This window comes from Eurytemora carolleeae, unplaced genomic scaffold, assembly GCF_000591075.1.
Source record: "Eurytemora carolleeae unplaced genomic scaffold, Eaff_2.0 scaffold1430, whole genome shotgun sequence".
Taxonomy (NCBI): domain Eukaryota; kingdom Metazoa; phylum Arthropoda; class Copepoda; order Calanoida; family Temoridae; genus Eurytemora; species Eurytemora carolleeae.
In genome coordinates this window covers 30,225-45,945 of record NW_019397319.1, presented here as the reverse complement: position 1 = coordinate 45,945, position 15,721 = coordinate 30,225, and the positions used below count along the sequence as shown (strand labels likewise).

At 28.3% G+C, this 15,721-nt stretch overlaps 1 protein-coding gene across 1 annotated transcript in view; it reads right to left on the bottom strand.

Moving 5' to 3' along the window:
• LOC111713497 (voltage-dependent calcium channel type A subunit alpha-1) overlaps nt 1-14,247 on the bottom strand; it is a 45,974-nt gene extending 31,727 nt beyond the window's left edge. The window contains exons 1-9 of the mRNA XM_023488364.1: nt 14,162-14,247; nt 13,610-13,703; nt 11,806-11,864; nt 10,600-10,848; nt 8,854-8,986; nt 6,740-6,840; nt 6,628-6,669; nt 3,428-3,543; nt 1,199-1,347 (exon numbers count right to left, since the gene is read on the bottom strand). Coding sequence (XP_023344132.1) covers nt 1,199-1,347; nt 3,428-3,543; nt 6,628-6,669; nt 6,740-6,840; nt 8,854-8,986; nt 10,600-10,685 — 627 coding nt within the window. The 5' untranslated portion in view covers nt 10,686-10,848; nt 11,806-11,864; nt 13,610-13,703; nt 14,162-14,247. The remainder of the gene's footprint in view (nt 1-1,198; nt 1,348-3,427; nt 3,544-6,627; nt 6,670-6,739; nt 6,841-8,853; nt 8,987-10,599; nt 10,849-11,805; nt 11,865-13,609; nt 13,704-14,161) is intronic.
• Nucleotides 14,248-15,721: the final 1,474 nt, after the last annotated feature.

The window sequence follows — 15,721 nt, the reverse complement described above, 5'->3', positions numbered from 1 at the left end:
CTGTAATGCTAATGCTAAAATAGAATAGATATTCTTTTACGTAATCTTATTCTTAAATGTAGCAAAAAATAATATAATAGTTATAAATAACTTGGTTGATTGTCTAGCAAAGTTAAGTTTCGGCCTTGAATTTAAACTTGTATTAGTTTACCGAAAATGTAAGTTTGTTTGCATTCATAGACTTTAGAACTTTTCATTAATCCATCCTATTTATTTATTTATCCTACCTATTAATTTTATTTTTCTTATCTATGCATATTTTACATCCTATTCTATTCATTTATTTATCCTATCTATTCATTTATTTATCTAATTTATTTATTTATTCATCTTATATCTACTCATTTATTCATCTTATTATTATTTTATTTTTTTTGTGGTTTACATCATACTTGTAAAATTTGTTGCTATTCAAATTCAGTTATGTTGTTTACAATTTGTTTGTTTGTTTAAGTTTTAGTTGCTATTGTTCACTTTTGTTTTTTGTTGTTCACACTTTTTTTGCTGTTGCTGTTTCCTTTTGTTTATTGTTGTTTACATTTTGCTTGTTGTTGATTACTTTTAGTTTGTTTTTACTTACATTTAGTTTGTTGACGATTACATTTTACTAGTTGTTGTTTACATTTTTTGTTGTTAACATTTGTTTGTGTTTCCATTTTATTTGCTTTTGTTTACATTTTTTGTTGTTGTTGTTTACTTTATGTTTGTTGTTGTCTACTTTATATTTGTTTAGATTTGTTTGTCTTTGTTAACATTTTGTTGTTGTTTACATTTATTTGCTGTTGCTTACATTAGTTTGTTGTTGTTTAAATTTAGTATGTTGCTGTTTACATTTTTTGTTTTTGTTTACATTTTTTGTTGTTGTTTACATTTTGTTTGTTGTTGTTTTAATTTTGTTTGTTGTTGTTTATATATTTGTTTATTTTTGTTTGTTTTTGTTCACATTTTGTTTGTTGTTGTTTAAATTTTGTATGTTGTTGTTTATATTTGTTTACATTTGTTTGTCGTTAACATTTTGTTTTTTTTTGTTATTAACATCTTATTTGTTTTTGTTTGTTGTAATTCACATTTTGTTTGTTGTTGTTTAAATTTAGTTTGTTGTTGTTCACATGTGTTTGCTGTGTTTACATTTTGTTTGTTGTTGTTGTTCACATTTTGTTTGATGTTGTTAAAATTTGGTTTGTTGTTGTTTACATTCCTGAATATCGTAACAAGTTTTGTTCAAGGCCCCGGCATAAAACTCTAATCCGATGATTGCAAAAATTATAATTGCAAAAAGAAGGAGGAGTGCAATATTCACCAGTGGTCCAATAGCTTTAGCTATTGCTGACATGACAACTTGCAAACCTGAAATTAGAAAAATTAGCAAGAATTCAAGAATTCAAAAAAGACAAAATGGGATTAAATGAGTTAACACATTTCCATATTTTCTTCTCTTAATCAGAATTAATCTAGAAATGCAAGGATAAAATTTATGGTTACAGAAATTAAAGAAAAGAATGAAGAGCGAGAATAGAGTTTTTTTTATCAATTTGTTCAAGCAATCACTACTTAGCTTAGCTACTACAAATATTTAATACTGCCAAAGCTGGATGGAGTTGGGAGATGGGGGGGGGGGGGGTGTAAAGTTAAAACAAAATCGAGGTTTTGCCACAAACTCTGATTATTTAATGCCTGTGTCTAGCAGATTATCACTATAAAGAACTTGATAATCTATTTGATCAAGATGAAATTTTTTTCAAGAAAACAACAATTAAATTAAAATAAGTTTATATTATATTAAAAAAAGTAAATTGGAAAGTGAATTATTATCTTTAACTGATAAAGATAGAAAGATAGAAATATTGCAATTAAATTCCACTATAATTATGCAGTTAGGTAAGATAAAAGTGTAATCCAATGAATTTATGCAAAAATAGTTAATTTTAGGAATATTCATCGTCATTTGAAATAAGCCCTTTCAATTGATATCAAACGAAAAATTTCAATTTATTTTTCTTTTATCAATGTTTTCTCAAACAAATAAAATGTTGTATTTGAAAATAAATTGAATATTTATCCGAAACAATAATTCAAAGAACTGAAACACAAGCAATTTGGAATTTTACAAAGTTCTGAAAAAAAAATTTTTTCTTATATTTTTTTGTTAAGGAATTAACTACACACTTAAGCCACAAGCTCTAAATTTATAATCCCTACTTGATTTCAACTTTATGGTACAAATATGCAATATTTTAAATTTTATTTGTTATATTTATATATCAGAATTCATAGTTTAAAATACCTTTAGCATAAGCTGTGCAAAAGATAAAAATGATAAAACTTGAATTTGTGGCAAGTAATCAGTTTTTTTGGCATAAAATTTTTTTGATTTTGGTTTTAATGAATGAGAACTTAGAATTTTTGCCACAACACTGTTTTAAGAGCTTTGAAAATTCTGATCCAAATTTTTTATTGATTATTTATATAAATTTAAAAAATGAAATGTTTGAAGCTTTTTTTGTTTTGTAACGGGTAGATCACTTTTCAATTCCTCCATGAAATTGTTGTAACAGAAAACTTATATCTCAATTTCTTTTCCTAGCTTTGGACACAAAACCCATTTTTAGTATCCCATGCACTTTAAAAAAGAAAAACTTGTAAATATGTTAATTTGACTGAAAAGTTTGTTAATAGCCTCTAACAATCTATACATCACATATTTTAAGCCGTTACAAAAATACTAAATTTTTATTTAATGGAGGGATTTTTAAGTTATATTTTTTTAGGAAATTGTTCAGCGTAACCTGTTTTCACAATATAAAATAAGGTTCATATTCTTTATTTTCTTCAATTCCAAACACTTAAATGCTTAGGCAAAATCAAAAAAATTCATGAGCAATCCAAATGGTTAAAAAAAGTAAGAGAATTAAAATAGTTTTTCAATTCTCTGAAACTCAAAAAGGGAAATAAAGAATTTTCCCTTATGGGAAACTCTGTCATTCCAATTATATCCGCACAGTTCTACCAATCTGGTTTACAACTGTATAAAAGTTTACAATAAAAGTTCCAACAAGGTCAATAGATTGAAAATAGAGGCAACATTAAACTGGTTTTGTTGTTTTTGTTTTTTATTTAAAATTTGAGTGTTTTTAATATTAAATTTCATATTCGATATTTTACACTCCAGGATTTCTTGAGTGTTTTTAAGTTTTCTAGGGAAAAAATGAAAAACTAGCAAGTAAATCTTAACCTTTTTGATACAAAGTTTACACAAAAAATCCCTATTATATTTATTGGAATTTTAAGAGGGGGGATTTTTGAAGAATTTACATACCCCTGAATTTAATCTTACATTTGAACCTATACACCAAACATTGTGTTCATCATTATTTGAACGCCATTAAACAATTTAATCTTTTTTAGAATTCCGTAAAACGAAACTTACTTGGTACTCCGGAAACGAGTTTAAGAGGTCTAAGAACTCTGAAAGTCCTAAGAGTGGAGAGGTCAGGACCAGTCGTCTTCCCATCTCCAGATTTGGGCATCAGCATTGGCAGAAATCTACAAAAAAGACGATGTAATATTATTAAAATAGTGGCTTCAAATATAAAATTTGAAGCCAGAATAAACTTTAAATAGCGGAACCTTTGAATCAAGATTCATGGGTTTACGCATGGTAACCCTTTAAGCATAACCCAGTCTTATTTACAACTAATCTATCTATAATGCCCCTAAAAAGATTTAAGGAAACATTGAATATTTTTGATCGTATTGTGTAAAACTGGAGAGCCTTTTTGAAATTGAAATTACATTCTCTAAAAGTTTGAAAAAATAATTAAAAATTTCTGCAAAGAAATTGAGTTATATTTAAAAACTTAATTTTATTCAAAGTTAATCAACTATGATGAATTGAAAGAGTTATATTTTTAAAAGAATTAATTAGTTTTATTCTATTTTCGGAAAAAAACACATTTTTATTGAAAAAATTAAGAAAATTAAAAATCAAAGAGAATCTATACAAATTTAAAAAAACGTAGTCGTTAAATAACTGACCCAATAAAAACGAGAATTCAGTGACGAATTTTAAATTGCCTTTGAGTCATGCAGCATTATTAGGTTACCAAAAGTAATTTTGGCATCCTTGTTGAATAAGTTCATATACAAATTTCAAGCTGTCGGAAAAATTAAAAAAATTGTCCAGATCTAAAGTCTTATCTAATTCCCGTATTTATTGAGACACGCTATCCAACTGTGATCAAATGTTTACTGGGACACCCTGTTCAACTCTGATCCCATGTTTATTGGGACACCCTGTCCAACTCTGATCCCATGTTTATTGGGACACCCTGTCCAACTCTGAAATTATGTTTATTGGGACACCCTGTCCAACTCTGAAATTATGTTTATTGGGACACCCTGTCCAACTCTGATCCCATGTTTATTGGGACACCCTGTCCAACTCTGATCCCATGTTTATTGGGACACCCTGTCCAACTCTGATCCCATGTTTATGGGACACCCTGTCCAACCCTGAGTATTCCAAGGGTTGACATACAAACAGTGGAAAATGTATTTTCAAAGACAGTTTAATGTCTGAATTATTATTTTGTTTTCTAGTCCAAGTATTCCCCTGGGAGGAGGGGAGGAAAATACAACCTGAAAACTGAACAAGGAGAAATTTAAAGTGGAAAAAAGGGAAAACATTTTTAAATATGTCTTAACATTAAAGAGCGAACAAAAAATAACATACAGGGAAACGAGAGGAAGTGATAGAAAATTGTAAGATATTGCATAGAAGCTGAAAAGAAAACGACAAAAAATCTTAAAAATGACAGAAGAGAAAATGAGAAGTAAAAAATTATGACAAAAAAAATAAGAAGGAGAAAAGGGTACTAATATCAGAATATTAAATGCCAAATGAATGATCAAATGCCTTATTATGGAGTACAAACGCAGTAATTTTCAATTAGGTCTACAACACAGACTACTTTCTTATCTCTGGTCTACAAGCTAGAAATGTAAACCAATCAGAGAAAAATTATATCAACGATCGTACTTTATTGTTCATTATAACAACGGATTGTACTTCATTGTTCATCTAAAAACCGGTTAAATGTCAACAACAAAGATTAAAAAAGAGGAGACGATAAGAGATAAGGGGAGAGAAGAAAAGAGACAAGAGAACAGAAGAGTAGAGAAGAGAAGAGAAAAGATAAGACAAAAGAAGAGAAAGAAAGAAGAAAAAGAAGAGAAAAAAGAAGAGAAAAAGAAGAGAAGAAAAAAAAGAAGAAGAAAGAAGAGAAAAAAAAAAAAAAAAAAGAAAGGAGAAGAAAATATAAGAGAAGAAAACAGAAGAGAAGAGTAGAAAATAGAAGAGAAGAGAAAGAAGAGACGTTTTATCATAAACATATTTTTTAGAATACTTTAAACTTTAAAGCTAACTTTATAATAAAATTGTATGATATTTTTGAGAAAAAACTGTTCAGCGCACATTTTTTTGATCATTTAAAGATTTTTGATCATTTGGCATTTGATAAGCTGATATTTTTGCGAAAAAAGAAATTCATGTTCAATGAATGTTAAGGAAAATAACCATAAAATGTAGAATTTGGGTGAAAAAGGAGTAAAAATGAAAAATGAAAAATGAAAAATGAAAAATGAAAAATGAAAAATGAAAAATGAAAATGAAAAATGAATAATGAAGAGATGGAAAAATAAATAGCTAAACTATAAAGAAAGTTTGAATTAGAAGCTACAAATTAACTTATTTGCTTTTAGTTTGTTTACCCAGTAGGTATTGAATTATAGGAAAACAAAGGGGAGCAAAATAAATCTGAATTAGGGTTTTTAGTTCTTTAATTCATATAAAAACACCTCAGGTAAAAAGTTCTTTTAGTTATTTTAGGTGTAAAATTTTTTATTGTAAAATCTTTGTTTAAATACCATGGAATACTAAAGTTAACAAGAATATTCAACATATTTTTACGCCAAAGAAAAAGATACAAAAATTTAATCAGATGTATTTTTGTACATATTTTGTATATTTGAATATGTTAAGAGGCATATTGCATATACTTGATTTTTATTATTTTCAAAAGAATTTTTACAAAAATACGTTTAAAATTTTGCAATACTTTTGCTAATCACAAATGACAATTATAATTCATATTTCAAACATTTGTCCACTACATTTTCATATGACAAAGCCCCACTGCAGTACACGGAAGGAGAATGTTAAGGTTATGCAACATTACAGCTACAACTTTGTGACATCGTAGCTCCTTTAGTTTAAATTTCACGCACAAGAAAGAAAATTTATTCGCAAGAATTGAACATATTTTTGTACTTTTCAAAAAAGAGGAGTATGATTAGATTTTTTTGTCACATAATCATACAATATGATTGCCATTCATATCTTTTCAAAGAAGTTTAGGTAAAAATGCTCAAACTCCATGCAGTAAAATTCATCCAAAAATTCTTGATCCTTTAGTTAATTAACTTTTACATTCTATACGCGAATATTGTGTGTGGAAGAATGCGTATTAAATTCTATATACCCACCCTAGCTATAACTTCTCTGGTTACTGTTAGAAATGAGGAGTAATATTATGAAGCAAGTTGAAGGATGAAAAAAATTCTACTTACCCAGACACAACTACTACAAAATCCATAATATTCCAAGGGTTCCTAAAAAAGGTTAAAAAGTCAATCGGTACTAACATTTAATGTTTTCCTGAAAAGTAGTTTTATTTGTTACCTAAGGTATGAATCTGGATGAAGAACGAAGCCCATTGCTATTATTTTAGTGCACATCTCTACTGTAAAAATTCCCATAAATACGGGTTCTAACTCCTCCAGCTGCAAAAATAGAAATATTTTTATATTTATTTATTTTTGATTTATAATATTTTTAGTATTTATCCTATTTTTAATTCTTATCCTATTTTTAATATTTATCCTATTTTTAATATTTATCCTATTTTTAATATTTATCCTATTTTCAATATTCATCCTATTATAGAGGACGTGAGTCAGACTCTAATAAAAACGCATAAATAACTTCCAGTATATATATTTCTTATAACTTATTACTTGAGGGTTCAGAACTAGAGTCAATATCGATATCACACGTGTAGATGATCTATCAGTACTATGCCCCGTATCCGTTCTATCTCATTCTGTTGAATCTTGTGGAACTTGTTTAACGCGGCCAGGCATCGTCTTCCACACTATTTTAATATTCATCCTATTTTCATATTCATTCTATTTTCAATATTCATTCAATTTTCAATATTCATTCTATTTTCAATATTCATTCAATTTTCAATATTCATTCTATTTTTTAACATTCATACTATTTTCAACATTCATCCTATTTTCAATATTCATTCTATTTTCAATATTTATCCTATTTACAATATTCATTCTATTTTCAATATTTATCCTATTTTCAACATTCATCCTATTTTCAATAGTCATTGCAATATCTTCAATATTCATCTTACTTCAGTAGTGATCCTATTTCTAATATTCGTCCTATTTTCACTATTCATCCTATTTTTAATATATGTAGTATTTTCAATTTCGTCACGCTAAATAATATAAATATCAATACATGCGTTCATTCATTCAATTATTGAAATTTATCCTGATATTTAATGTGAATTATTAGTGATAATGACGTCAATTTGAATCCAAATATGATTCTAAACCATTTGTTGGTACCATACAATTACCATTTCTTTCATTCCTTTGAATCCGACATCACATTTATTTTTAATTCCCTTTTAAGATCAGTACCAAATCCCTTGAAATCTCTAGTCATTGCCTTTAAATATTCCATCCTATGCCTCCCATTAGTGACGAGAAGGTCAATGTTGACCGGGTGAGGTTTTTTTTAAGTGCCTTTTTTCTTAAACTAAATGTTGTCTTGTCTTTTCCTGCGCTTTCCTTAGGATTTCCTGTTTTCAAAACATATTTTATATTTGACGTAACTTCAAAATTGGGTTTTTTTTTAAATTTTAAATTTCAAAAAACCCCAAAACACAAGATTTTGAATTCGGAAAAAAAAGAACACCCTGTAATTTAGTTTTGAATCTATAAGATTGTCATTTATTAAGCTAAAAAAAATTTAAAAATATTTTTAGAATCTTCTTTTAAAGATATAAATAACTAAAACATGAAAAGTAAAGTTTTGAAGATAATTAAATAATTATGAATTACCAAAGTTTTTTAGATTTTCATGTCTTACAGGTCACACTGTACAAAAAAATCAAACATTTAATTGAATATCATTTTTTCATGAGTACAATCAAGTTTTGTTTTGACAAGATCCTTCTAAAACAACTTCACTAATAGTTAATGGTCTCGTCACTAATGGGTTAAATATTGCATTCCATGATTCCATCCCTTTAAATTGCTTTCTATCCCTATAAGCATTCCAATCTATCCATTTAAAAACATAATGCACCATATCCCTTTAAATCCAGCATCTTGCTCTTTTAAATATGGCATCTTTTTTGCACGCTATCTCTATATTGCACCATATCTCTTTAAATATTGCACCCTCCCTTTTGTGCACCCTGGTACTTTAAAATTTGCACCCTATCCCTTTAAATATTGCACCCTCTTCCTTTACTGCACCCTTTTCCTCTAAATATTGCATCCCTTTAAATCCCAAACAAACTATCTTGAGAACTTGCAGCATTGCCCAGGGTACTCATAACTAAATAGTCCCAACGTTTACCCGCACTTGGTTGATTTTAACGGGAAACGAAATATTTGCTATTAAAATTGATCCACTCAACGTACCCTCAAAACCAATCTAACGACATATATATATATAATAGTCAAAGATGTACAGGCAGTTACCTGAAGAGCCAGGATGGTTTTGTCCCCGTTAGGAAGATGGGTGTCCATAGACATGACGACACAGTTGGCAATAATCGTCATGATAATCAAATATTCAAATCCTCTCCAGCTCACAAACCAGATAAACATTCGTCTAAAATATTAAAATATTCGTCTACATTAATAAAACATTCGTCTAAAATATAGAAATATTCGTCTAAAATATCAAAATATGTGTCTAAAATATTGAAATATTTGTCTACAATATTAAAAAAATCGTCAAAAATATAGAAATATTCGTCTACAATATTAAAATATTCGACTTCAATATCGAAATATTCGTCTACAATATCAAATTGTGTGTCTACTTTATCCAAATATTCGTCTACAATATCAAAATATTCGTCTGCAATAATAAAACAGTCGTCTACAATGTCAAAGTATTCATCTACACTATCAAAATATTCGTCTACAATATAAAAATATTCTTCTACAATATCAAAATATTCGTCTAAAATATTAAGATTTTCGTCTTCAATAACAAATTACTCGTCTACAATAATAAAAAATTCGTCAACAATATCAAAATATTTGTTTACAATATTAAAATATTTGTCTTCAATATAAAAAAAAATTCGTCTGCAATATCAAAATATTCGTCTACAAAAATAAAATGTTCGTCTACAATATCAAAATATTCGTCTACATTGAAAATATATTCGTCTACATTGAAAATATATTCGTCTACAATATCTCAATTTTCGTCTACAATATCATTAAATATTTGTCTACAATAACAAAATATTCGTCTGCAATAATAAACCATTCGTTTGCAATGTCAATTTATTCGTCTACAATATCAAAATATTCGTCTACAATGTGAAAATATTCGTCTACAATATCAAAATATTCGTATACGATATTAAAATATTCGTCTTCAGTATCAAAATATTCGTATACCATATTAAAATATTCGTCCACAATATCAAAATATTCGTCTACAATATCAAATATTCGTCTACAATATCAAAATATTCGTCTACAATAGCAAAATATTCGTATACAATATTAAAATATTCGTCTTCAATATCAAAATATTCGTCTACAATATCAAAATATTCGTCTAAAATGTCAAATATTCGTCTATACTATTAAAATATTTGTTTTCAATATAAAATAATTTGGCATGCGCGCTCCTCAATTGGTAATTAATCTCCATTACCTCATTTGTAATCAGAAATGTTAACATTAAATCGTTTTTTCGTAGAAATAAGACCATATTGACCTCTGTTAATGGCCTTAAGGTGTACAATATTGTTAAAGCTTTCTTTATTGCTCCTTAGTTTCGAAAATAAATCATATAAATATGCCAAATGAAGCGCTAAAAATAAATTCACGTTTTTGAACATTTTCGCAAATATTTGCAAAAATTGATGATTTTGGAATCTTGATAAAAATCAAAAACATAAATGAAGAATTTCAGAAAAAAATGTCCTCATCATATCGAAAAACATGAAGTTCAAGCTTTTCGATATGAATTACAGATTTAAATAACACAAACCAGAAAAAAAGAAAAAAGTACTTTTTTAAGAAAGATAAAAAATATTAACTTAGATTTAACGTTTAAAGTAAAAAAGGGGAAGTGTTTCAAATCCGTCAATAACTTATTAAATTTATTTCGGACGCTCCAACAATTTTAAAGAAATCTTTAATTTCTAAAAAAAACACAAACTTTTTTATCTGATGGTTTAAAAACTGTACAATTACCTAATAGGGTTTGTGGCCGAGAGAATGAACAAGCTGCTGGGTGCATCCCGATCTGGATCCCCCGTCCCTTTCTTCCGCTTCCCCATTCTCACTACTTTACTTTTATGTCGTCTTCACATGTGTCCACGTGTTCACTGTACACTTGGTGGATTTTCTCCCATGTTCAATTGCGCTAATTTTGCCGAATCGGCGGAACTTGATGTGTTAATGTTAGCTCCCCCACTTCATTTTTGTCTCGTTTCTACATTTCTGCAACAACAAAAAACAATCAAGGACGTACTAAGAATTAAATCTGGAGAGGGGGGGGGGCAATTATGCGCGAAGAGCAAAAAAAAATGTGTTTTGGCCAAATTTGAACTTTAAATTTAAAACAATTGGCTTCTTAGATACTATAAAGGTACACAATCACATACAGTCCAATTACCTTACACGTCCGTAAACTATCACTTTTAAGATTTAGATTTGCTAAGTGCGAGAGCTCTAAGTTCTTTCGGGGGCTACGCTACGCAAGATTCAATTTCCGATTCACAATGGTAACCTTAAAACCTTTTCAAGGTAATTCCTGTGTTAGTGTTTCCCTAAAGTATAAAGTAAAAATGTGTAATTGTCACTTTGGTAGAGAAGCAACAATTGAAAATAATGGGTTTCGAAATTATAAACATCGATATCTGTTTTACACTTTATCAGACTAAGCTTGTAAGGGTACCGTTGTAAATCTGGCATATTGCTATCTTTGCTTTCAGGGCCATTTAAAATTACGCTTAAATTCCCTTTAACCTTCCCAGATATTTGTGCAGTCTTTATAAACCCACATAAACCTTAAAAAAAATAGTATTCCCATTGAAATTAACTTACAGTTATATATATAAAAGTGTATAGTCATAGAGAAAAGAAAACTATACAAAAAAAGTCCCATTTGATTTAATTTTAAACATATGAGTATGAAATTTCATATTTTGAATTTTAAATTTAACAAGTTGCTTTTCTTTTATTATACAGAAGATGAATTTTGACATAATTGATATGTCTTAACATACATAAAACCCAAACACCACTCAAGGCCTTAAACTTCTGCTAAAGAAATGCAAAATTTTAAAATATATTGTATCATTAAATTTTGGAGAGCAAATTATAATCAATACAAACTAAGAAGTTTAAAATGGATTCAATTTGACTTACAGTTTTCATTGGGTTGATTTTTTCTACCTGGCGTAGTTGTTTTGGTTTGGTTTGATTCCACCAAGCATCATGAATTTCTCCTGCATCTAAAATGAAAAACACAATCTCAAATTGATAAAAAGACAAAGCTCTAAATTAAATTTTATTCAGCATAACACTGGAAGGGACTGGACAAATTCTATCAAATTAAGAAAGGAGCTTATTAAACCCGACTTTTCTTATTATATTTTTTTAAATACATATCTAAATATTCTAAATTTACTATACCAATTTATTTAAGATTTTCTTATATTTATATTATATTTATTTTCCTTCTTTACACTTGCAGGCTTAAATTGGACAGAAATATGATATTTAAAAGTTAGATAAATCCCCCAGCGGCAAGAGAAAATGTTTTTTTGCAAAACTTTCAGACCTAAAGATGTGTTTTCTGTATAAGTAAATAACAAAATAAAACTGAGAGATTTCAAATATACAGAAGCACGGTTTATCTGCAAACATTTTATCGTTATGCATTACTAAAGACAACATTTCAAGATTTTTATCGTCTTCGTTGGTGGATTTTCCCCCTCCCAAAAAAGATGAAAAAATTTAAGTAAAGAAATTGCGTCTTTGCCACAAACTCTGATTTTATAATTCCCTATATCTTTGCAACATAATGTCATAGACCTTAAATATTTATTTCAAATAATCTAAGTATTAGAATATATTGATATTATGGAGTTATAGTGGTTAAAATTCAATTCTAATGTTTATTTATATGGTCCTCCATTGGACATTGAACATCATCTGGGAATAGTGTATTTGTTTTGCATATGAAGAAAGATTGCCAATATATTTCTAACGATGTTTTTTTTGAAAGACAATCTATAATTCTTGCTGACTTTTAAAGAAATACTTGTTCCTCTGTTAACATTGAACCCTTTTTAAGGAACATTTTTAAATGATTTGTTATATTCAAAACAAAAATAATAATAAAATAGTTGGTTATATATGGCCAAGAATGGTAATATAGTCTAGGTTTATTATGTGTATTGTGTATGAAGTATCATTTGTAAGCATTATTATTCTTGCCTCTATGCATTCTATGCATTTTATTTATGGAACCTTGGATTGAAGGTATACCAACTAACATTATTCTGTCGAAAAAAAAAATAATGCATGTCTTCACAATTTTAATTTTTTCTAGGTTTCCAAATATAATTCTTGATAAAGGAAATCAAATAACTTGAGTGTTTGCCACAAACTCAAATTTTCGAATTTCTTTGCAATCTGATGGTTTAAACCTTGATATTTCAAATTGAGATAATTTTATCAACAGCATTCATAGTTAGGAATATCTAAGGTCAATGCAATTGTGAAGATCAAAAATTGTGAGTTCAGGGAAAATTTAAAATCCCCAAAAAATGGAAACTAAAAACAATTTTAACCCAAACAATCAAACAACGCAAATTTGCTTCTAAAAAAAATGGTAAAATTATGTTTCTTGAAAATCGATAAAGAATCTATAGTCATTTTGTTTTTTCTAAACATTATATTTGCATGGTATCTGAGGCCGAATTTAAAGAATTTGAGCGGCGGCTTAAATTTAAGCCGCGGCTCAAATATAGTTTGTTTTACTTAAAATTGTATTTAATGTTTCAAGATTGAAACCGGTTTTTGGTGGATTTAAGACGCGGCTCAAATTCATTAAATTAGGACATGGACCTTCAAGTTTAAAACTTTTAAAAAAGAGTATATGTAGCAGTACACAGAGATAAGGGGACAGATAGAAAGGTTAATAGTTTGATCATCTAATTTAATTTGTTTGTTATTTCTTTTCTGTTCTTACCTTATGAAGGATATTTGATTTCAAGAAAAGTTGACACCTTTTTCCTTTGAAACCTTCAGTTTATTTGGGTCTCTACTTTTCTCCATTTTGTAACCTGCCAAAAAAATATCAATTCAATCTAAAACGAAAGTTCTTTAAAACTGATGTAAAATGAAAAAATGTAGGTTGATTTTTTTAATAAAAAGATAAAACCAAAACTACAAAAAAGACTAAATACATAAATATTTAAGGGGTTTAAAGATTAGGTAAATAGGTACAGAAGACATGATATTGTTTCATAGTGAGTCTTAAATGTACAAACCCCTAAGAAGAAACTCATAAGTTTCGTTCAACGATACTCTTTTAAGTTTCCAGCTCTGGAACCCTCATAGCTTTGTGTACAAGAAAAGTGTCTGCAGGGGGGAGGGGGATAAAAAAAGACTTAAAATTAGAATAACAAATAAACACTAAAATATAACTGGCATACAACAATTTTGTAACGAACGAACATTTCAGCTCTTTAACTAATGCATAAAAAATGTTTTTTAATTAAGAAAGTGTTAATATCATTACCTAATTTCCTAGCAGGCTCCAGAAGTATTTCTTGGTTCAAATACCTGAAAATATAAAAAATAAAAAGAAAAAGATTATTGATGACGACATTTCAAATATTTTCAGCCATTTTTTCGTGAAGTTTTCCCGGATTTTCAATTTGATATTTGAGGCGGGAAGTATTGTCAGGGTTCATGAATAATAGAAGAACCAATTTGAAATCAGTGAATTAATAAAACGAAACTTCTTGTAGATTAATCTAGCGAAATCTATAACTTTGGAATTCAAATCTTCTTAAGAAATCAAAATTTCTTACTGTTCTACTGTTCTACTGTTCTACTGTTCTACTGTTCTATTATTCTACTGGTCTACTGTTCTACTGTCCTACAATTCTATTATTTTACTGGTCTACTGTTCTACTGTTCTACAATTCTATTATTCTACTGGTCTACTGTTCTACTGTCCTACAATTCTATTATTCTACTGGTCTACTGTTCTACTGTTCTACAATTCTATTATTCTACTGGTCTACTGTTCTACTGTAAACATTTAAAATGAAAATGTCTGTCTCAGCTAATCTCTCTTCTTTAAGAAAAGTTTCTAGGGAAAAGAGAGCTCAGCATTTTATTACATTGGTTCTCTTCTAGTTTCAAGCTTAGTCTATCAATTTTTAAACATTAAAAGGTTAAAAATAGCATTTCTCCCCCCACCCTCTCCCGTCCTCCTGCATCCTCTATCCACCTCTATATAAATTTATTTTTAAAAAGAATGTAGATATTACGTAGATACTACAGGAGTACCCGTAAAGGATAAGATTGTATTATTCTCATGGTTAAATTAAGTCTTCTGACTAGAATATAGTCTTTAAACATCTTATTTCATGATTCAATAAATAAAGAAACAAGTCTACATGGTTGCAGAGAATCATTAATGTAAGGAACAGACAATAAATATTCCGTTTAGTCGTCTTTGAAATGAGACTTTTTGTTGGAAACCCTGTATTGTACTAAAGCTTTCGAAGATTATTTGCTTTGTCATTAGGTGGAAACAAATAGAAAGATATTGAAGATATGTGGCCGAATATTCCACTTATTTGTGGTGGTATATATACAAATTATAAATGCTATTTGTGGTGGTATATATACAAATTATAAATGACAATAACACAGCTCAAAATTCACTACACAGGAACGGAATATTTGCTATAAACTATTTTTTTCCAAATCCTATCTTTTTAAACTTTTTAAATTGCAAACTTAGATTATTTGATCTATTAGATTCTAAACTATGACATATCAAAGGTCTCCAAAATTTGGTTATCAAAGATAAAGATATTTAAACGTCAGGAGGTTGTTTCAAAACAAATATTTTTGTTCTTGTACCTGTGTATTTGTATTTAGGATTGATAATTGTATTAAAATTAGGCGGGCATTAACTAAATTATTAAGATTTAATGAAAAAGACGAGCTTTGCTGCTCAAATTGTAATTTATTTACTTTCTCATTTGGGAACTTGTAATTCTCAAGTTCTCAGGGTTCTTCTGAAACTACAGGAAAAACTATCATTAATCATACAGGTATA